The sequence below is a fragment of the Chiroxiphia lanceolata genome, chromosome 3 (assembly GCF_009829145.1).
Source record: "Chiroxiphia lanceolata isolate bChiLan1 chromosome 3, bChiLan1.pri, whole genome shotgun sequence".
Lineage (NCBI taxonomy): Eukaryota > Metazoa > Chordata > Aves > Passeriformes > Pipridae > Chiroxiphia > Chiroxiphia lanceolata.
The window spans coordinates 104,439,741-104,464,501 of NC_045639.1; the positions used below are offsets into that span (position 1 = coordinate 104,439,741).

General features: G+C 36.3%; 1 protein-coding gene across 1 annotated transcript in view; it reads right to left on the bottom strand.

The window, feature by feature from the left end:
• Nucleotides 1-24,761, bottom strand: part of NBAS (NBAS subunit of NRZ tethering complex) — a 166,612-nt gene that overhangs the window by 139,735 nt on the left and 2,116 nt on the right. Inside the window, exons 2-16 of the mRNA XM_032681667.1 lie at nt 21,213-21,267; nt 20,602-20,638; nt 18,781-18,858; nt 17,760-17,807; nt 16,626-16,669; nt 16,084-16,217; nt 15,221-15,354; nt 14,999-15,097; nt 10,932-11,070; nt 10,098-10,163; nt 6,550-6,678; nt 3,748-3,811; nt 2,290-2,483; nt 970-1,227; nt 81-206 (exon numbers count right to left, since the gene is read on the bottom strand). Coding sequence (XP_032537558.1) covers nt 81-206; nt 970-1,227; nt 2,290-2,483; nt 3,748-3,811; nt 6,550-6,678; nt 10,098-10,163; nt 10,932-11,070; nt 14,999-15,097; nt 15,221-15,354; nt 16,084-16,217; nt 16,626-16,669; nt 17,760-17,807; nt 18,781-18,858; nt 20,602-20,638; nt 21,213-21,267 — 1,605 coding nt within the window. The remainder of the gene's footprint in view (nt 1-80; nt 207-969; nt 1,228-2,289; nt 2,484-3,747; nt 3,812-6,549; nt 6,679-10,097; nt 10,164-10,931; nt 11,071-14,998; nt 15,098-15,220; nt 15,355-16,083; nt 16,218-16,625; nt 16,670-17,759; nt 17,808-18,780; nt 18,859-20,601; nt 20,639-21,212; nt 21,268-24,761) is intronic.

A 24,761-nucleotide genomic window follows, 5' to 3' on the forward strand; every position in this document is an offset into this window, starting at 1 on the left:
ACAATTGAGAATTCAATTGCTGTGAAGATAACACAGTCACTCTGATAAGAAAGCCTAGAAGTCATAAACAACAAACCCACCAAGTAGTCTTGAATGGAAGCAACATTAACAGCCGACTTCCTCCACTGTCTCTGGTACACAAGATCAGAATCAAGGCCATATGTTTGAGCTAAAGACAAAGCTTCTCCGTATTCTTCATTATCGATCTAAAAAGCAAACACATGAAAATGAAAGTCATCTGATTTCCATATTAAACAATCAGTTAATTCCCTATGTTGAAACAAGCAGAGGGATAATTACTGTGGGTATGCTTAAGCAGGTAGGAAATAGACTGGTACAGGATACAGATAAGTAAGACTCAAATCTGATGGACACTGCTAGAAAATCAGAGATTCTCCCTCAAAAAGAAGGACGAAGTTATTTGGGTATCAGTATGACATCAGCACTCCTTGGAAACTTTAACAACTGTAGAGTGGGCTGGTTTACCATGAGAACAACTGAAATGGCCTTGACAAAGCAGTCTCTACAAAAACCATAAGAATAAAGAAGTATCTCTTCAGTAAGAGTGAGTCACAGCCCTAACTTGTATGTACGCCTGAAAAAAAATGCAAAACATTCACATCAGAGTGAAAGTTAACCTGTTCCCGGGCCAGTAACAAGCTAAACTGATTTCATTCAATACATTTGCCAGGTTTTTCACTATTTGTAAACACTGACAGGAGTACAATTCCAAGTCTGGCCAAGCCAATAATGCATAGTGTCTCTTAGTGACTTCCAAACATCGTCTAATTTCAATTATTATAATGCTAGTTTTAAACAATGATCCCTTTAATTAGGTGACACAGTACACTGTCAATTAAAAGACTCTTAGAAATATTCTGTTAATATAGCAGGAAATAAAAGAAAAGTAAAAAGGTCTTTCTAAATAAAGCTGATTAAGAGAGATAGGACCTTTCCTGCTATACTTACTTTTCTCTGGTACAGTTCCTCTGGAGTCGTGGATCTCAAACTGACAAGACGGAAATTCTTTGTAATAGTACGTGGTCGTTTACGTGGAGGAGCAAACCGTTCCATTTCTGTCACAAAGTACAGGCCTTGCTTCAGGTAGCTGAAGTATCTGTCCTTAGCAGAAGTTTCATCATCTGAGTCAGAGTCATCTTCTCCCTCATCTTCCTCACCAGGCCTGCTCTCCAAGCGTAATCTTTTTGGAACAAGTTTTATCTCACACTGCACAGAAAACACAAACGAGAAGCATCCACCTAGTACACCTGAACTAGTTTGGTGAGGACTGAATACATCTCCACTTCCAATACTCCAAATGTCAGAATCAACATCCTCCTTCCCCTTCTCCCTTACACCCTTTATATATCAGTTTGCTTAACATGCTCTACAAACCTCGACTGCATCTGTCTCCTGGATTTGAGGCTCCATCCCTTACCTACTGAAGTAGCAAAGCCTTTATAATAACCTGCCATTACACTAAATGTCCTGCACCACCCCAGACAGGACAGAGCTATGGAGACATCTTTGTACACTGTTCTATAGCTTAATGCAGCACTCAGGAGTGTTTTCAACTTCCAATTATTCAAAGCAAGGTCTTCTGTTCCATGTAATCTCAGACTACATATTTGGGCTGCAATATGCTAGTCACTGGCAGTATATTATCTCCAGAATAATACACCTTTCCAAAAACATACACACAAGCTTTGGTATGTACTGAGATATTCTGATTCCAATATTATTTTAAATTTTTCTTTAAGATGTTTAATACCTATTTCACTGTAAGCTTTAGAAAAGAGTAATTTTCTTAGTTTCAAAGAAAATTTATTATTAACTTTACTATATTCTACTCCTTCCTGGAATCCTACTAAAGATAAACAAAAAAAGTGTCGCTTAATGGCTCTGTCTTAATTTCTCTTAAATATACTCCCTCTGTAAGAGGCATGTATTTCAAAATGGAAGAGGAATGTTTGCAGTGTTCTTCAAGTGCACTAACAAAGCAGTGAAAACTGTCAACACAAACTGCCTCCTGCTGCAAGATTTCTCTCATTGCAACTCAATCTTCTAAGATTTTTGCCTCTACCCTCCAGAAGTTATTTGACAATCAAGTTTTTATTACAACAGTTAAGTTGCAGCAAGTTCAGAATTTCCCTACAATGCCTATCTAGAGATAAGGAAAAAGAACCACTTGTTCCTTTTTATAACCACAGCCCCTCTTAGAATTACATACAAAAAAGCAAACTATTGTACTGCATTCCAAAAAGGTATCTGCTTGTGCACATTCCTCACCTCCAGACTGAGAAATCCTCCATCATGAGCTGAAGTGACCTGAGGAGAACTCTCAAACCATTCACATGACTTTCCCAGTAAGTTTCTTAATGTCTTGACTGATGACACAGTCAATGCACCAGAGCATCGAGCCAAGATGACAGAATTATCTGCCCACCAATTCACATCTATCAATGGGTAATAGGATTCTTTATCTAAAACAAATAAGAATGTACCACAGAAAGAAAGATCACTTTAAACTCTAGATAAGAACAGAAAAGACTTTCATTACTAAGAGATATGGCCTAATTTAACACATTTACTATTACATGTACAACCTTGATTCACTAAATTTGTATTTTATATCAACATTTTACTAAATCAGTTCTGTACTAAATAAAGCTGCTGAGAAGAAAAAAAAATCACTTAAAGATGTAATATATATAATTTATTTAGAAAAAGAATTCACGGTAATCTGATTTACTTGTACAAAATATGACAAATTTTAGATATTTGATAAAGACTTACTTCAATACCTATCAGGCCATCCTTGACCTGTCAACAAACCTAATACTAATGAAAATCAGAAAAGGCTACACTGCTTTTGAGGACAAGTGACAACTATCAACAAGGCTCCTAAAACAGCCTACAAGATGAAGTTGTTAGGAAGATTAAACTAACAAACCAAATAAACAAAAAAGTCTAGAAGATGGAAACTGTGGCATTTGTAAAACTGTCTTGATTGTGGTAACTGGATGTTGGGACAAAACATTCATCAGAGAGCTGGCTCAATTTGTTCACTACATGTCACTTCCCACTTCTCAGATGAAAACAATATTTCCCCAAACAGCACTGAGAAACAGGTCAGCTTCCCACTTTTCTACTTGTGCTTAGTCAGCAGCCTACCCAAGAAGGTCAGATGAATTAACCCAAAGACAGAATCACCAAGAAAAATAGTACAAAGAAACAGGGATCTTTTAACAATATAGATGTATACAAGCAGTAGCAAATGGATCATGGAATTGCTATTGATCTCTGCACTCTTGGAACAGCCATGCAATAACCAGCTGCTAAATGGCGGCACACAGTGGCCTGAATTTCTGGGAAACAATAGACTGACATGAGGCAAATCCAGTCAGAGGAAACAAAGCCCTTTGGTTTTAGAATTTTAAGCCAGTATCTTTAAATTACATTACCTTCCAAGATTTATTAGACATTCACAGAACGAAAAAATGAAATCCTGTACTAACTGAAACATCATCATAGTTATGGCTACAAAAGCATTCCTAAGAGAGAACTTAAAAAACCCCTATTGTAACACTCATTTAGCTATGCCATCCCACAAATTCAGATCATACATACAATTTTAGCGACCATTCTGACTGAGATTTAACTAAGCCATTTTAGGTCTTTGTATACTTGTATTACTATTTTTATCTACACAATGGTATAAAAGAATGATCTAACTGTACTGCATACCTTTTATTTTCTTTCTTTTTTCACTAGAGAGTTTCCAGTCTGGGTTGAGCTCATCATAGCCTGGCTGAAAAAAAAAAATTGTGAGAAAAAAAAGGATTATATGCAAGTAAGTCTTTGCAATACAGAATCTGTTTATTTACACTATTGCAGACACACTCATTTTTCAATAAAAATGCTCCATATAAATTCAAACTCTTCCTGAACATAAACATGCAGCTCCTGTAGCATCACTGTACTTTTCTCCAGACAATTAAAAAAAAAAGGAAAAAAAAAAAAAAACAAGCCAAAATAGACTTCTGGATTCCTAAAACACCGTATTAGAAAACAAGAGTGCCACAAAACCTAGCCTGGTCAGCATTAAACAAAAATAATACCCTAAAGATTTCTGAAATAAGAGCTCTCCAGCAATCAAAAGCCAAGTGTTTGCTTTTCCTGTCTATACATAGGACTGCAGGCATACAAAAGTATCTCCAAAACAGTCCTCCTGTTTGCTCTGGGTAGTGGTCCTGTGTACCAGTCCAGAACAGCACTGCAAGTATTTTCTCTGGTTATTTTCTTAATTATAAAGCCCCTTTCAAAACTACTGCAAGAAGAGAAGCAGCATTACTTAATGACGTGCTGCAATGTTTTGAATTATGTTGCAGTGTTGTTGTTTTAACTTTGTTTAGTATTATGAGAACACATGGGAACTACACCAATAGAGATGACAGAAATCCTGCCCCTAAGTGCAACACAGTGGAAATATGGGTACATTATACAGCTCAGACAACCAAAGTAGGCTTGGATCAAGCAGAAGGTGGTTTTTGGACTTAAATTTTTCAGTAGAAAGAAGAGAGTACTAATTGAAAGTAAAGATGAGTCCACTCTAGAGCTAATTTCAAATACGTTTGGGTGACGATTACATAGGAATCACACATATTATGAAAATAAACATTATATTTGCAACCAGTTTCACCTACAAAAATAATTCTGAGAACAGTTACTGAATATCCTTTACATCATCCTCACTGAATTAAAAGTCCCAAATACTCCTTCAGAATACATATTCTTTATTGCTAAAAAATACAACTCACTGAGTATCCTTGAGCAAATCTGTCTGAAGTGTACATTAAAAACAGAGACAGATGGATATGCATATATACACACACAACACTTTTCCCAGTACTACAGCAGAAATTTTTTGAGAGGTTTTTTTCCCTTATGTTGATGCTTTTCTAAAATACTTTTCTAAATAAGCTTGAAATTACATTTCGATCTCATTTCATTACCCTGCTTGGAATTGATGTTGGTTCATGTCTTGTAGGTTTAGAACATAACACACAGTACTCAAAGTGAAAAGCTTTTCAGTGGTTTGGGGAATCCCTTGTGCTCTGCAGGTGCATGTTCAAATCCCACCCTCTGCAAGAAGGAAAATCTTGGCATGGGCAAAATTTTGTGCCCTGGCAGCCAGGAGGGCCAACCGTGTCCTGGGGGCATCAAGCAAAGCATCATGAGCTGGTCAAGGGAGGGGACTGTCCCGCTCTGCTCTGCACTGGGGTAGCCTCACCTGGAATATTTTGTGCAGTTTTGGGCACCACAGTAGAAGACAAGACACTAAGTTCTTAGAGAGCATCCAAAGGAAGGCAATGGAGCTGGTGAAGGGCCTTGAGGAGAAGCCATATGAGGAGTGGCTGAGGTCACTTGGTCTGTTCAGCCTGGAGGAAACTGAGGGGAGACATCGCAGTCTACAGCTTCCCCATGAGGGGAAGAGGGAAGGCAGACACTGATCTCTTCTCTCTGGTGACCAGTGACAGAACTTGAGAGAGTGGCCTGAAGTTGTGTCAGGGGAGGTTAAGGTTGGATATTAGAAAAAGGTTCTTCACCAGAGGGTGGTTGGGTGCTGGAACAGGCTCCCCAGGGAAGCGGTCACAGCAGTAAGCCTGACAGAGTTTAAGCAGCATTTGGATGATAGTCTCAGGCACATGGTGTGACTGTCCAAGATGGTCCTGTGCAAGACTAAGGGTTGGACTCGATGATCCTTATGTGTCCCTTTCAACTCAGCATATGTTGCGTGATTCTACGATCTATTAGTCATGAAATTAATGGGAGGAAAACCAGAATACTTCACATTCTAGTGTGCATCATTTCGGTTTTGTCACTTTTCAAACTACATTTTCTCATTAAAATAAAGTTTAATCTTAGAGAGTGTATTGGTTATTTAGAATTTTCTGTGAAAACTAATTAATTTTCAATTCCCAGTATTTAAACTCATGCTAGTTACACAAAAGTTTGCCAGAGTCTGAGCAATTCCTAACATAACTTTCTCTACTTAGTTTTGCAAACAATTCCTGCAGAAAGTAAATTACTTAATACAAATTGATTAATAAACTATTCTAGAGTGTTATCTGGTAGAAGGTAAGATAAATTTTGAGGGAGGCATAGAAGAACACATAAGACATCCAGCATAATTTGGTTTCAACCATTCAAATAAAGTTACCTGTTAGCCTCCACTTCTGCTTTACAATAGCACTTCAATCTTCTTCTAACAGTGTTACCTACTTGGCATCAAAAAGGCCTCATGAAAACTTCATTGCAACATAATTGGTTCTTTTTCTTAATTTTTCAAGTTTATGGTTGATGGTTAAAACATAAAAGATTGTTATAGAAGTAAATACAGAGCTCTTGAAAAACATGGAATTGACTGAAAAGCTAGAATGTAGCTAAGGCACAGTTATCTGAACTACTCTCATCTCCCTATGAAAACACATCTCCAGAAGATTAATATATATATCTCAAGTTTCTAAACATGTACATTCTTCTTACCTGATCAGTTTGGTCCCATTCTCCTTGCTGTCTGAGAGATGGAATAGACCAGATTGTCAGTTTTCCTGAGAAATGAATAGCTGCCAAAAGAGCTCCATCAGGAGAAAGATTCATCTTGAAAACTCCATCCTGCCAAACATTATGTCAAAGTAAACAAAAATACACACCAAGGAATACCCAAAAAAATTCCTCCAAAAATATTTTTTTCTATTTTAGAGAAGAAATTTGTACTATCTTCCATCCTGAAAATTTGACATGCCCTAAATTATAAATAAAAAAACCCCTACTCTAGAAGAATAAAGGTGAGAATTGTGGCATGGAAGAGTAAAAACAACTTGCACAAAGGAAGAAAAGTCCCTTAACATGAACAAATCTTTAAGAATGTGAACTTCTGCATCACATTGTCATACAGCAAATAAAACCTGGAAGTGTGGCATTCCTAGGACAACGCCCCTGACAGCAATGAAGAGCTACTTGGAGGGAAAATTGCACGTCATTCTCTGTACAGAAAAAACCTTCAGCAGCTTCAGTTTTCTACTGTCCTGTCTCTCAGGTCCACCCAAGGAAGACTGTTACCAAAACATAGTTCAGTACAGCTCTTTCTCCCTGGAAGCAAACTAAAATAAAAAGAAAAGGACATACAAGAAATACACACATGGAGAGATCTTCATTTCAGGACACTGAATCACAATTTATGAATCCCTTGAGTAACAACAGACTAAGCAGCAACACAGTAAATATCAGATTAAGTCCATACAGATGAAATAATTCAACATCTGTAAGTAAACTTCAACAGGGCTACAAAAATGCTCCTGGATACAGTTTTCCTTCAGCTCTGGATACCCTAAGAGGCAAAACATACTCCTAACAAAATATTTCCTTAAGGATTCACGAAATCCCACACAACTACAACCAAATCTATATGCTATTTCCACAAGACCCTCTAAATATGCACTCAAATTTTAAAGTCAAATTTAGCACCACTGCTACGGTAGCAATGAATAACAATTTCTGAAAATACATTTTATATTTACTCTCCCCGCTCCCAGCACAACTACTATGTTTTCAGAAAGATCATTAGGTTCTTAGATAGTCTAATCTTCACTGAAAGACAGCAAAGTGCAGATTCTCCAAAATCACATGGTTTATAAAATTCCATTTTGTTAGTTCACTTTTAAAAACTTCCTAATAAAGATTCACCTACGGTAATATTAAAACTGTCCAACCAATTTTTAAGCCGACACTTCCCCTCTTGGAAAATACCCCAACATAAATGAAGTACAAAAACGTTAAATGACCTCCATCAATTAAGAAGTTTTAATGGCATTTCTACAGAACATTATTAGTAGGTATCATTTGAAGATATAAACATTCTTTTCAGGTAAATATGTTATTTTGGGGTTGGGGGTTTTTTATTACTTTTATTTCTTAGGCTTTCTATGTTACGTCTTCATGTCACAGAAAACTGACAATTGAGGAATCTGCTCACTGTTGTACAGTGGTTTGCAGCTACTGAGAGCACTGCTTAAATCCAAGCCTAAAGTGTGTTTTTAATTGAAAATGGAAGCATTAAGGGTTTTTTTTAATCAGTTAAGCATTATTTATATTAGAAAAATTTCCTAAGTATTCTCTGATTATATTCTTAAGAAGCCAGAGTACTGTACTTTCAGCTGTGGTTTGCCCAGGAATTGTACATGCCTACAGTGGCAATTCTCTCTTTAGGGATCAATTTGCATGCATAAAGAACAAAAGACATAGAGCCAAAATATATAACCTGTTCAGATAATTGATCGGTGGTATACATCCCAGATCTTAAAAAGAGGTAAATGTTTACTTAGTAGTCAGTAATTACTCTCTTGCTGTTAGATTTAGATATTAACACACTCAAATTTACCGCCCACACACTCTTATCTATAAAAATTAATGAGTCTTTCGGCAAAGCAGGCAATGCTGCCTCTGTAAACAGCTTGACGACTTAAGGGAACTTCAAAATAAGATTTTGAAAACGTCAGCAAGTTGGCACCTAACATTTTCTAAGTGTCACTTAAGTAGGAACACTAAGAATCCAGTGCCAGTATAGGTAGTTCTAATACACAAGTCCTCCAGCTGCTATGCCTGCCATATTTTAACCCTGGTGTTAATTTGCCATTGAGAATACAAACTATATCTCATATATTTAAGCCATAATCTCTGAAATTGGATCAAAACATTCAAGGATGAATAACAGTCTCTGCTTTTCTTTGTTAATTCAGTACTGGCAAGTGCAATGAAGTTGAAGTTTAGTATAGCTACACTCAGTACAAGTTTTTCAGTAAAAAAACTTTACTTCAGCTTTCTCTTTTATATTTTCAGTGAAGGAAATAAAATCTTTTCCCATTACACCCTTGAGAGAGATTCAGAAAGATTTATTTTCCCCTTTCAATCAAGCATGCAACTTCTTTTAACCAGTCACCTAAACATCCCAAAAGATCTATTAAGGTCATTTCCTAAGTCCATATAACTTCCAATCAAGCATTTTTCCTCTCAAGAGGACACAGGTTGAAGGTGGTAGACACATTCTTTTCTGGTTTTTCTTTGTAAAGAAAAAGAAGGGAAAAAAATTTTTTTACAAGAAGGGAAAGGGGAATAGAAAGAGGAATAAATCAAAGGCTACACACGATTAGTAGACAAGAGGTAAGAGAAGGTGGTGCAGCAGTGCATGGGCAGCTCCTAGGGCATATACCAGAAAGCCACGAGCACTGTGTACAAAGCCTTAGAAATACAGAAAGTACATACCTACACCTCAGTGTGACATTCTAACACCCACTCACTCAGGGGAGAGAATACAAAATCCATACCCAGGTTTTGTTAAGAACAAGTTGATTCTCATCAGCAGTTTTATTAGGTTCACATGCATCCCAGTAGTAGAAGTCTGACCCTTAATAAACTTTTGAAGTTACTTAGCAAAACGTTTCCTTAGGATCTCAGACTAGAAAAAATCAAGTCTTTGTGTCTGCCCTATTTAAGCCATGAATAATTAGTTTGAATCCACCCATTTTTTCTTCCCTACATTGTATGAAAATTTTGAGCTGTAAGGTGAGGGGGTTTTGTTGTTTTCTAGTGGGAGTGGGGTAGTGCGGAAGGCTGGGTTTTATTCCTCTTACTTCTCTCCTGGGCATATATTTGAGAAACTTATCACAATCTACTTTCTTCTTGTAGAATATGTAACACATCTAACATGCTATGATTATTACATTCATTAACAAATAAGCACGTCTTATACCTTCCTTTTTGGATAAGTTTACATTTAATATTGAATTTACATCTCTAGACCTGTTCCTGAAATCCAATGATTCAAGCTTCAGCACATGAACTAATTGGATTTTTAAGAAAGCCAAATAAATAGCATGTTTCTCCATTTAATCAAAAAGAACAAACTTTTAGCTTTAATTTCACAGAATGTTAAGTTGCATAAAGTAAAACTTGCTTTTAGTCAGTTTCTCAGATAGTCATTAATGGACAATTATGTTAGTAAAATACATTTCTGAGGTAGACCTAGACCTTAATACCTGTTCTGTTCCCCGCCTGCTGTAAAATCTTAAATTCATAATCCTTAATAATCCTCTTCTCTGTGCCTGTAAAAACAGAAACAAATCATTCAATGAAAGACAATCTCATACATTGTTTTATGCACCAAAAATTAAGTCATATCTCAAATACTAAAACAACTGTGCAGGATTCTTTAAATTTCCATAAAACTGCCCACTTCAAAATAACGCAAGGATAATAAAATCCAGTTTTTGTAATTTCGTCCACTTCATTAGGTATGTAACATGTCAAAGAAAACCACTATTCATTTGCAATTAAATTAGCAGCTCCCTTATAATACTAAGCAATACCTACATAAGAGTAAATACTGGAATTTATACTGGTATATTGTAAATTGATTTCAGTGTAACCAAGTTGTTACTAAATCAAACATTTACTTCTACTAGAAGCAAAAGAAATCTAGAGCCAGAGTTAAACTGAAACATTTATTTCAGGCATGCTGTCTTTTCTTCTAAAGTAATAAAAGGACAGACTGGAGGTTTTTTCCAAAGACATATCCCAGTGTACAACTGAAGAGTTCACACACTTCCGTGTTACAATATTTTTGTTCTTTCTTGTTGTTTTGGGTTTTAAAACCCCAAGTGATAATCAAGTTCAAATCATACTACAGAAAAAGCAAAAACGGACAGATACAGGGCGGGAAAAGATAACTACTTAAGACATTCACATTGTACCTCAGAAAAATAGCAAAAACTGCATTAAATTCTTCTTTCAAAAAGAGACATATTGAACGTCCAGTCAGATAATTCTGGCAGTGACAATATTCATCCAGCAAAATGAGAACAAATACTTACTATTCTAACGTCATCTTCGTAACTAGTGACCTGTTTGTAATGTGGAGAACCTGACAGAATTCTCCAAGCAGTTATCCCACAACCAGCTGCTTTAGATACTCCATCTTCATCTGTTTCACAGCCTCCTACAAGGAGAAGTCTGTAAAATATATAAAGGCATATTATGGTTTCATATACTGCCACATTTTTTCTCATAGTCTTAAGTCTAGAGCAGTCTGCTTACAACAACAAAAAGACTAAGTATACTAAGACAGTTAAGAGCTTCAATAACCTTTGTCTGTGGATAAATACCCTGAAATCTAAAAGTATTTAAATATTATTTGAGTGTCAGTTGTTATTTGTGGCATTTATACCTATCCATTCTCTTCTGTAGCTTTCCAGTTAAGTCATAATTCCCAACATCTAAAATAAAGTGAGTTTGTCTACAAGTTTGAGTTTCTGCCTTACCATCAAAACTATAAAAAATTATAGCTTAAGCCTATGAAAAGTTCTGATCATTCTGTTCAAGCATTAGGTTTCCATTTATTCAGATGTGGCATAAAAGCTACTTCTCTTTTACTGAGGAACTGAAAGCATCAAGATTTGTTAATTCTGTTTTCTAAAGCCACTCTACTGATTATACAAGTAATAATTTTGTTACACACAGTAGATGGCTTTTTAAAAACTTTGACATAACTCTTATAATTATTGCTGATTGACATTAAACTGTATCAAAGTATTTTCCCTTGAAGCCCTTCCACCTTATTAACAAGCAGTTCTATATTTAACTAATGACTATTTTGATGAAAACTTCGAGAATATGTGTCTAAGTTTGTTTGGAAGCATCATTTTAATGAATAACCCATCAAAAAGCAAAGTATGTGCAAAAAAGGCACAATTGTAAGAGCCCAGAGCTCAGACCTGGGAATGCTCCATTATCCCTTTTCCAAGGCTGCATCACTCCTGAAGTGCTCTGCTCCCTAGCGACTGCCACTCATACAGCTCAGCTCTGCCCTGAGTGCATTTCAAAACTTTTCCCACAAAAGTCCAATAAAAGAAAAAAAGAAAAAAAAAAAGTCCAGGAAGAAAATTTCCTTCCCCATTTAATCCTTTTTAAGAGGTCAGTAAAATTTATTGAATATTCCCAGGTCTCATGCTATTCACAAACCACAGATGAATAACAGAATCAGTTAGGTTGGAAAAGACCTCTGAGATCATCAAGTCCAACCCATGACTGAACACCACCATGCCAACTAGACCAACTCCAGGGACAGAGACTCCACAACCTCCCTGGGCAGCCCATTCCAATGTCTAAGCATTCTTTCTGAGAAGAAATTCCTCCTCATGTCCAACCTAAAACTGCCTTGGCACAGCTTAAGACCACATCCTCTTGTCCTGTTGCTAGCTGCCTGGGAGAAGAGGCAAATCCCCACCTGGCTACAACCTCCTTTCGGTGAATTGTAGAGATCAATAAGTGCCTAGAGAGCAGCCAATGTCTGCAGCATTTTGTGCAGCACTTTGCAGAAAATGATGACCAGAACCTGTCTCTGTACATGTTCCACATAATTGTGGTGATGCACTGCAAGGCTCAGTCCCCAGCACTCTCTGGAGCAGCTCCTCCAGCACATCAGAGGCCTTGACACAGACCACACTCTCAAGGGAGGATACAGATGTGCAGGTCTTGGACTGCTGAGACATGGGTCCAAGCAACCTGTTCCAGCTGACCCTGCGGTGAAGGGAATGGATTAGATGATTTCATGGGGTTCCTTCAGTCTTAAAAAATGCCTGCAGTACCTCAGGTGTACTCTATTCTACAGGTTGCTACAAAGTAGGGTTGAAGATAACCAGTGTAACACTGATCTTGAGAACAACAACTTCAATTCAGGCATCCAAGAAAAACTTGATATGCCATTCTTCATTCATCAATTTTGGTACAACAAAAAAATTTCAACTGAATCTGAAACCCTTCAACTCCTTTATCACAAGGCCTTCATCGCAAACTTTAGGCTTTAACATCAAACATTTTCTCTAGCAGTCTTACTATGGATAACCCTGAGGTAAGACATTCAGTTCCAGATTAAGATACTGAAGCAGTTGTTGAAACTTACATTAGAGCTTACAAAGAGCTCACACTGAAGCAGACATTAAAGTTTTGTCAATTAAAGTGCACCATAAATTCCATCCTAGATGAAGGCTGCATCACAAGAGGACAGCAACATTTGGAATCTAAATTAACATTTTAACAACAGTGAAATTCATTATTAGACTTTTCCCCAAAACTCTTGCTTTGGATACATTCCCTACTGATATATTCTCTTTGCAATTATCATACATCTAGTTAAAAAATTAAGTGCATTAAGTTCTTAAGTGCTCTTTTATTGCTCTGTAAGGGGTAATGCGCAAATACACAGTAATACAAAGTGCAGTAAGTCAAGCCTTACAAGCAGTGAAGATAGTCCAGTGTAACTTCACCATCTGAGGCTGAATGAAATGCAGGAAAGCACAAATTGACAAAGCTGAACTTATGCTAAGTGATCAAAGTTCATGCTATTGAATATGAAAACTTTCAGGTGTCCCTATATATCTACCATTTTATTTAATGCACAATTTTAAAGTGCCTGCCTTCAACTCCTTCTGGGGTTTTTTTTGGTTAACAAGAAAATTTCAGCAAGAGACTCTGATCATGAATTTAGAGTTCTCCAATGTCAAATTTAGGAGTTTTCTACCACAGATTAAATTCAAAACAGAAAGCACTTGCCTATATGAAGGGCAAAACATCAGTTCCCTTGCTTTCGATTCAATCCATGCTTGTGCATTCTTTCAAGCATCAAATTTTCAACTTTACTAAGCCAGTTAACTGGCTTATATCTCCTGCATATAGCAGGAGATACTACAATCACAGGAGACTCCATCTGACTAGTTTTATTTTCATGGAATGAGTCATAATATTTCCTGGTAAAAACAAGTAATTCCTGAATGTGTATGCCACACACATTACAAAAACTTATTAGGTCAGCAGCAGATAGAACCACATTTCTCCATGTAAGGAAAGGTCATTTCTCTCCCTAGAAAATCTGCAACATGGACAACGAAAAAAGCTATGCCAACCATAAGCTTCCATAAAAAGACAATTTTAATGATCAATATTCTGAACAAACTGTTCTAAGCACAAAGCCAGCACTGTCTCTTGTTCTTTTACTTCACACTAATATCAAGTTTTAAAAACATTAACCTAAGATCTTACAAGAATAGTAGGAAAAAAACAAAGATATCACTCTCTTCGAGGTGGGAGGAAAGAAAGAAAACAAAACTTGACATTATTGCAATTTTTCCGTTTCTTCTAAATCTGTGTGGCAAGAAGTTGCCACTAGCACACACAAAGCAATGTCCATACTATTTGCTTGACAACTGGTTTGCTACATATTTTCTTGCTAATGGATTCATCCATTATAATAGTTTAACAGTTCTGACATCATTTACTCAAAAAGTCACAAAAATTAAAAGCAAGCATAACCATCTATAATAACATCAGAGTAATTACTTGACTCTTATTTGAATATTACCCAACATTCTTTGTAACACTTACTGTTCCAGTAATCTACTTCCTAATATTAGGACCAGAGAAGATAACTTTGGAAATGGTGTCAGAACCATTAACTCGGTCTGATCAAAGGAAACAATGAGTTGTTTCTGTTGTCTGGTCAGGTAGTGCTACCAAAGCTCCATAATCCTCACTTAAAATTGGTATTTAGTGCATCATGTCATGTTTCATTCTACCTATGAATGAAGACTTAGTTGATTTCACTCGAATAATTAGGTAATGAAAGTCAAGTTCTGTCTGAGTACCTTGCATAAGCAGTGTGCATTTTGTAGAATATTAGGAGTAGCTTCAAAAGACATTTCTGAGTGTGGTGGGGGTAAAGGCTGATATGTGTTTGGTTGGAGGTTTTTTTTGCTTGTTTGTTTGTTTGTTTCAATTTTAAAATAGGGGGTTTTTCTCCCCCTCCATATCCAACACCCTTCAACGCTTATTTTGCCACTTTTGTTCATCATTTAGATATCACTATCAGGTAGCAGACAGCACTTACCTGTGACCAGGATGATAAATGACAGTTGTAATACCATGGGCATAATGGCTGCTAAAGCTGAAACTATGACTTTCTTGAAAGCTCTGATTTGTTCCAACACTAAGTATGCAGGGAAAAAAAAAAAAACCATGGATTATTTCAGATTTATTTTCTAGAAAGAGTAGAAAGAATTCCTTTGAAGTTCACTGCACCTTCTTAAACTAAGTCAAAATGTATGCTTACCTTACAAGATAACTTCTCAGTTCTCCACGATAATTAACAACAAGCAGTTCAGCTGACCATTGAGCACTTGCTTTGTATTCTAGAAAGATCAATCCAGCAATAGCATAACTCAGATCTCCTGGAAAATTTGCTGTCTTTACCCAAAAATGAAGACAGACATCGAGAGAGAAAGGGGATTTTAAAAAAAGTGTGTTTGTTACTGAAAGAACTAGGAATTTAAATTTACTATATTGTGTTAAAATAATAAAACGCTTTATAGTTTGTATTAGTAACAAAATACACTTCCTTTTATCTTTCTTTTAAAGAAATCTTACTACTATAAATTCTGCAAAGACAATATACTAAGGAAATACATTTCAGTCACCTTCACAAATCAGTTTAATACAACCTTTGAACATACAAAATAGGAAATATATTACGTGGGGCCTGTTGACAGCAGTTATCTACTATCACACCAAGCAAAAAAATTTCTCATGTTGCTCTAGCAGCAATATTTCTGGATTTATAATTGACTCTGTATATGAAATGCAGATCTATTACTACTAATTGTAATTATTTGCACACACACTAATTAGGTGATTCTATATTTCACTATCCAGTGTACTTGCAGACCTACCACAATTCCAAGACAGATGTAAAACACGCCCTCTGTGCTGTTTTATTGGCTACACATGTCTTCTGTTGATCATATGATGGATATATTATAGTTAAAACTTTTTATGGTCCGTTTCTGCATCGTATTCGCAGTGTAAACATTTATAGCAATAGAAGTCATGACTTTAAAAAGGTCCAAGAGTGAAAATTATGCATGACCCTTAAAAAAAGTTCTACTATATCAATATTTAATCCAAGAGAGCACATACCGGTGAAATGACCAAAAGCTCACTACCCATCAGGTCAAACACTCTGACTGTTCCAGTGCTTTCAGCATAAGCAAGTAACATACAGTCATGACTCCATGCCACTCTCCTCCACTGAGGGTTGGGATCCTTTGGCACTGTGAAAAAGGAATAAAGTTATTAATAAAAGTGAAATATAAATATAATCCCTTAAACAGAACAAAAAGTCAGCTGCATCAAAAAAATGCAGGGTGTCTACCTGCATTACAAGCTTATTTCAAAGGAGGGTCAAAAAAGAAAAGTCACCCATTATGTCTCCTAAACCCACTAATTTTAACTATCATTTCATTTCAGATTCAGGTTTCTTTCTGATGTTAATCATTACAAAAAGCAGAGGCAGAGGGAGGGTAATGGAGCTAGCCATAAAGCAAAACTATTACGAGATTCTTCGCAGTAGTTTTTAAGAAGTTACAACATTACCATCGAACTAAACCAACATCACCATTTAGCAATGCATGAATAACAAACAATGATGACACTAAGTAAGCACACAGAGATTGCCATACCTTGACATTTTCCAATGATGGATACAAATTCATCTTTTGCAGACCTGCAGAAAAAAAAAGACATATGAATTTAAATATGAAAAGACACTATCCAACTTTCCATAATAAACAGAACACTAGAAAAATATTCAATTCAAAGGCCTGCACACCTTAACTACTTGGTCAAAAAAGCAGATAGTAGCTTTCACCCTTAGGCAGCTACAGTAACTAATACTAGTATTTTAGACATCCTCCTCCCACTGCATAAGTACTAACATCCCTCATTTATTCGTAATGCTGTTCAAAATAGGATAGCAACATTTCAGTGCTTCATATAACTTTAGAAAAAAACCCTAGTCAGTATTCTTTAGGTTACAATTTTAGAAACAATGCAAGAATATAGTTACATTAATACAAAGAAACAAGATTTATTTTATAGTCTGTAAGCTGACATTTATGGTATTCACAACACTTTTGATTGAACAATTTTCGTACACTTGCTTCTTTTACATATAAATAGAAGGTCTGACCTTCTAGCAAATGGATTTTTGTGAAGCAAGTAAACACACTCAATCAAGATCTGTTCTACAGCTAAATGTGCTCTTGAACTAGCAAAGGAGAGCTTCTTGTTAGAGAGCAGAAGGGAAAGCATCAGTCTTGATGGCAATCCACACTACTTGTAAAATAAGGTGAAGTATTATACACGCCAGCTACTCTACAGAGAAGAATACTGACTCCTTGTCCCAGTTGTTAGGAGAGAATTTCTAGAGGGGACAGAAAGGCAGAGGTTAAAAAGACCATGATTTGTGTTGAGTATTTCAGAGCATCTTGATTGTTTTTCTTTCACATCTTGAAACAGAGAGAGAGGGAGAGAGAGATACTTACATACAGCTACCTATAACATTTATAATTGGGGGATAAAGGAGGGGTTGTGTTGTTTTGGTTTTTTGGGGTTTTTTTAATGTGGAATTGTTGAGAACTAAGACAAACAGAAGGTTTCTGCTTTTATGATTATTCCATGGATAACTTTCACAATGTATAACACTGCAAAATGCAGAAAAATATTTAAAAGTACATTTAGTAAATAAATGACTGGAAACACTTTCTGAGGACTCCACAACTGTGTTCATGAAGCAATAGATAACACTAAATTACCTGATTTCTACACACTGGTCTTGAACAACTGCCAACAATTTACCATTGCTGAAAGAGAAAATACAGGTTTGAAAGTTCATTCTAAGTCCATTCCTTACAGAATGTGCATCAGTCCTAGGGGCTTTTCTGCAAGGTTAGATATAAATTGCCTCTCATAAATCAAAACAAATTGGGAAATATCAATTTTTTACTAGAAAGAAGATATCAGTTCTATGCGATTCCCTTCAAGTCACTGAAATCTATCTGACATTCTTTTCCAGTAGCACTAAGAAAATAGAAACAATGTCTAAAATCTCATTGCAAGAGAGGTCAGAATTAGATGCTGCTTATGGATAATTTTACAACAGCGACATCCAAAACTATGTATTGCTTTATCTGGAATAAACAACTATCATACTTCAGTAAGTTATGTAGTCTCCTTAGGAGTAGGTCTTCTGTCTTTGTACCTAACACACAACATAAACTAAAACCTTTCATACTACCTTCAAGTCACTGAACCATTTTTCTGCATATATTTATGCTTATTTTTAAATGCCAGTGACCTTACTGATATTGCTAAAATTACTGCAGAACAGCTGGTTCTAGCACGGGAACTCCCACTTCTCTGTCATGCAATAGCAGACAAGTCTTGAGGGTATGCATTCACTTTCCACAAATACAAATTGCTTATTTTAAAATTACATATCCTGTCAAGTCTTTAACCAGCCGAATTCAGGACTTGAGTTTGAGAACAACTGCACTGCAAATAACTTCACCTCAAAAAGCCAGACAGACATTCAGACCTGAGCAGAGGTGCATTAACTGAAAGGAAGCAGGTGGGAGCCCCTTAGTCAGCAGACTGAGCTTTCTTTCACAGAGCTACCTGTGAAAGCCTCCGGTATTTTTCTTGACCAAAAAGAATAACATGACTTCAGCACAATATTAACTGAGCATGGTTACCAGCAGGGATAGCGGGGAGAGCAGAAGAAGCATTAATACATTCACTACCATAAAAAAATGGAAAAGCATGAGAGCTGGTTACCTGGCAAGAATGAGGTGCCAGTTGATCTGCTTACTAACGAGACGAACCAGTCCAGTGGGCAGAGAAAATTTTGCAGGGCTGAAATACCAAAAACATTAGACTAAATCAGAACCTACACCTAACAAAAGCAGTACCTGAGATATACAAACTAGATAATTTAGCTTTAAGGCAACCATCAATCACCTATGTGGTTTTAGCAATTGAACATGAATCAACACTGCACCCTGCCAACAACAAAGGGTAACAACAGCCTTGTTTGTATTAACAGAACAAAACCACATATTAAGGGAAACAATAATTTACTCATCACTCTTTATACTCTGATCATCAGCCAGTTTTGGGACACCCATCAAACGAAGAACACCAGTAAACAGGAGGGCCCCCAAAGAGGGTTAGGGGACTGGAGCACTTGCCCTACAAGGAGATACTGAGGGAACTGTACGTGTTTAGCCTGGAGAAGGGAAGGCTTTAGGGAGACCAAACAGCAGCTGTCTGATACCTAGGAGGTTACCATGAAGATGGGAGCAACTGAGGTGCATGGCAGGAACACAAGAAACTATGATCAACCCTCTGGAGGACTTGGCAGTGCTGCATTAACAGTTAGACTCCATGATTGTAAAGGTCTTTTCCAACCTAAATGTCTCTATGAATCTAAACCAGGTTCCAAATTGACATAAGGAAGGGCTTACTTCACCATGAAGACAGACAGGCACTAGGACAGATTAGAGAGTCTTTGGGATATCCACCCTTTAACTTTTTCAAGACCTAGCTGGACAGAGCCCTGTTGAACCCAATCTGAATTTAATGCTCTGCTTTTAGCAGGACTTGAAACTAGAGGCCTCCCGAGCTCCCTCCCAAACACTTTTATTAAATACATGAAAATAGCAACTAGAAACAATTATAAAAGCTTGAAATTAGACTTTAAATGACTACTGGAGGGAGGGAAGAAAAATAATTTAATTCTGTCTACAATTGAATCCTCATAACTAGACTTACATGACAGTATGATGCCCAAAAATTTCACCTCCCCCACCAAAAAAGGGAGGCAGGTAGGTGCATAAAAATAAACCAGAACACCAGCAATAGGGAAAACAGCATTCCCTGCCAAATTCAAGTACAGTATTGTTTCACAGGAAGCCACATAAATACTCCTTTTCATATATCTCAAAACCAACAGAATATCCTTTAAACAGGAAAACTGATATCTTCAAACCTGCTAAGTGCACCAACAGAGTAGTAAAACCACAGAGCTGAAATTCTTCAGAAACACTTTATTTACCCCAATATATTTCTGGGACCACTTAATCACTCTTTGAACCAGAACCTAAAATTTATAAATGGTACGAGTGCTGCTCAAGTAGTTATCAAGCTTTTTGTATGACAGTTTGAGTTGTCAAGGAAAAAAAAAAATCAAAATTATTACTCCAAAGGAAGCAACCCCTGCTGTGCCATCCTTAGGGCTTAAGAGAAAAAAAAAGGAAAAACCACAGCAGTTTCACTTGCAATATAGCTGTTGGGAGTGCAGAGGACAAATATGTGTTTGGAGAAAGGTGACATTCCAACTGCAAGTTGACTTTCACTTCTGGTAAAAGTACAAAGTCAAATTAGTACACACTAGCTCTTTTCTAGATAGACTTCAGTTGCAACTTAAGGGGTTACAACTTAATTTATGAAAAGAGACTATTCTAAGGATTGCTTGGACAATATTCTAAAGAAGTGTTCAACTTTCCTCTCATTAAGAATTACGTTCCATCAAATCTTTTGATGGCTATAAAAATATTCCCAAATAGAAAAATTAAGCAATATTTCCATCAAACCTACCTGTACCAGAGGTACCGAAGCAAAAATAATGCAGGACCTACAATGGAAAGAAGAAAAAATTACATCTCTAGTGGGCTTAAAACACCCTCCAGCTTACAGAAATTCTCATGTTACAGTAAATGCAAATGTCAGATCAAAAAAAAAATCACTACACATTTTTGGAAACCCTAAGAGAAATTCCTACTATATGAAAATGCAGTTCAGTTACTGCCATTGAACACTTAGTTTATAAGGAAATTTTACATTCTGATTGTATTACATTGCATAGAACTGCCTTAACAAGTGAACAGCCCCATGAAAGAGCTGGTAGAGAAAAAAAAAGGAAAGACTCAACAACAATTTGCAAAACACAGAGCTTAAGTTCTTAGAAGTATGGTTTATTAGTTAGGACATTAGGACATTAGTCCCAACAAACTAATGGAGACAAGAAAGCTCACAAAATTGACATAAAACTAAAAAAGTAATACTGACAACGAGAAAACGTCTTCCTAAAAACATATCCTGCGCTCTATTTCCATTACAATCGCCACTCTAAAGAGCAGAAATTGTAAAATTTACAAGTAATCCACACATTCTTGGAAGTCATGAACATAAGAACAAGTCATATTTACCTGTAATTGCTCTAGTGATGATAAATGATGCACCATGTTTTCTGTTGCCTCTTGGCTGCAATTACAACAATAATGATCAGACACTATATCACACATTTTAACTTAAATACAACATTCATACACAGATTCGTGGATTAAATCTGCCTCCTAGCCTACAAGTTCCTTATGTATTTTCTATTACTCACATCTTCATATAGTGAGTAATTTAACTGCATAAGCTAAAACTGGCTATAAAGCCAAATAATTTAAATGCCAAGATGCAATAAACAAAAACGTGCCACAGACTGCCTATTGATTCAACTTTGCCTCCATCTTTGGGTAGTAAGAAAAGACATTGATTTCTGATTATGTTCTCCTGTGAGGTATTATAAACCATTCCTTCTATCCCAAATTAATGCCAGATTGATCTGCTCAGAAGTCGAAGTACCTGGTGTTCAACATATTATGCTAATATCTAATTGCTAAGCTACATAAAGATTGCACATGAAAGTTTCAGAAACATCAAGCAAAACAAAGAATTTCTGAAGAAAAACTATTTTTACAAGTTATACTAGGTAAGACAGCTGCTCTACTCCACACCATCTCACAAAGCCTTACCAGCAATCCTGTTTACTTAAGGCAAAGAGGAACAACTACATTCAATATATAAATGAAAGCCCTCTCCAAACATAGAAAAAAGGAACAGAAAACAGCACAGGATGTATATTCTTAGCTATGAGGAGATAAAGTTATTTGCCAGTAAGAAAGCAGAAAAAAGATATGACACTGAGAAAATAACAAAGATAACCAATAAGGAAGGAATCACACACACCTCTTCAAATAAGCACTCATGCTTATACTTTTCTAATGAACATATTAGAGCATCACAAGCTGAGCATTAGAGCAGGTAATGAATGAAATTCCTCTTCCCTTCAGTATAGAATATATAGAGTAGATTTCACTTGATAACTGAAATATTCAGACCTCACCAAGTTATGGAGCAGCAAACACTGAAAGACATACAAATTTATCAACATTCTGAAGTATGTTCAAATAAAAAAAAAAAAGTATGTGGGCTCCCAATTTTTAAGTTACCGAAGTAAAGATTAGTTTTGTAGGTAAAGTTTGCAATCCATAAATAGTCTTTCAAATAACCAGGCTGTCATCTCACAGCATGTAAGAAGCAAACATGGCTGTACCAATAGGTAATGTTCCACATTCAGGAAATAACGAGGCATTACAGTAAAATAAGCGAGAGCATAAATTATTTATTACAGCTCTTCTAGTACCTCAGGCAGAACTGCAATTTCCTAGGGACCTTAAAAGCAGAGCTTGTTAAAGTTTTTGGATTAAGAAAAGTTCACAATAAAAACATTCCCAAAATTGCTTATATCTCTTTAGAATTTTTTTGAATATTTTAGGTGTACACTTCTGAGCTTTAACTACAGGCTTCTATTCCATACATCTTAAACTCCTCAAAAACTATTATACTCTGAAGATCTGAATTTTATTTTTTATAATATATTCTTATCAGGTCAGCAACAGCAATGACTATCAGATCTGCTATATTTCTTTTTTAATTCATTCCTGTTTGGAAAAACACCTTCAACTTCTCCCTCCCTACAGCATTCCAGAAATAAAATGTACTTTCCTGCTGATAAAACACTCAGTTTTGGATTTTCTTGCACACCCTGCAAGCTTGCTGGGGGTGGAGCAGGGGAGGGTATTGGGGAAGTCTCAAAACATTAGATTACAATGAAAAAGCCTCCCAGAGCCAAGTGATACATTTGGAAATATAGACTGGAGAAAAGGAAAAGTTCAATCAGCCTTTATTTCCACAAATGATTTCACGAGTCCTCCCTTGCAAAATTGTCCACTGCCACTGCCTCATTCACTATTTTCACTGATTAACTATTCAGTAATTACTTTTATTCTCGTTACACATTTCTTCAGGGTTCTCAAACAGTGCATTATATACAATCACCTCACTATACTGAATACAGACTGCTTGATTTCCACACCACTCTCTCCTCTGGCATAGTCAGTCCCTTGCATGTTTCCTTCACAAATAACTGTTATATCCCCCTGTCTTCTCCCCGACCCTACGAAAGAAATTCTTATTGTTAAATTCAATACAGGTGAATGACAACACTAACAAGAATTAAAATCACAGCTAATTTGGGGGTCGAACCTAAGAAATCCATGTCAGTTTTATCAGCATCTTGAATTTAAAATGACTTTACGTCTTCATCACAGGACGCATCTTCCAACAGTCATAATTAGAGATGTGAGTTCTCAGTGCTCTGAAATTAAAAATGAATCATCCCAAATGAGGTAACAGAAAAATAAAACAAAGCCAATCGAGATCTGTCAAAGTTTAAGGTCTTGCTTTGTAGCCTAGATTACTGCATTAATTTCATTTCCCAGTGCAGTATTCAACTTCCTTTTCCTTTCTACTATTTCTCACCTCATTCATTCCAAGACATTCAGTTCTACAAGGTAGGAAGTGTTCTGTGACTTTTTCTGAAAAGTGTGAATAAACCAGGATTGAAAGGGATACAAAAGGAAAGATGTTCCAAAAGGAAAGTCAAAATCACTTAAGTAAAATTTTAGTTATGACATCTTAAGGCAAGATCTAACTCATATTGACAAAATCATCTGTTTCCCTATGACTGTCAGTGTAAAATCAATTTCCCAATAAAGAGGTAAAAAGACTATCAGAAGTGTCCTTGGCTACTAACAGTTCTTAAGAATGTAAATCCAAACAAAGTACATAGCATAATATTTTCAAGCCTTCCTATTTCTGCCATTCAAAATAGATATTATCTTGAAAATAAAATAAATAGGCAAGAAAAATCAAGTTTAAAATAGCCAATATCATTTGCTGAAGCTGACAAGCAGAATATACAATGCTTAGAAATTCTGACTGCCAGGGTAGATGAGGACTCTCAGACTGGGTTACACAATCATTTTAAACTGGCATCCCCAGAAGCTGCCGATGAAGAGATGTGTCACACTTCACTCAGCTTTGACTGACACAATATTCACATCCCCCTTAGCACCCACATGAGTACTAGAGGGACTAGTCAACAAAAGGAAATGAAACAACACAATTGTTACTCAGATTAATCAGTTCTTTAATCAACCTACCATACAACTTCAAGAATACTACTGGCAGCAAAAGAGAAAGGATACTTGTCAGAAATGTGCCCCCTTAATGCAGTTGAGGAACCACAATCTGGTGCCATCACACCTAAGTCCTCCTCATGGTTTGCAGACAGGTAAATTGCTTTCATGTATTACAAGAAATGAGGACAATTTGCCATTTCTGAAAATGCAGTTAAATAAAGTGCAACTGTCTGTTCGCCTATGTGAACAACCTATTAAGTTAGTAATTGGTAACACTGCAATCATAATTTCCAAGCATCCGTATGTGTTGCTGCAATTGAGGATTTACAGATCAGGGGAAAAAAAAAAATCTTTCTGATAACCAAAACCCTATTGTTATGAGCATGGCTCTAGTAATTATTAACAAGTAAATTCTTCCACCTGTGACGTTTTCGCATCTTT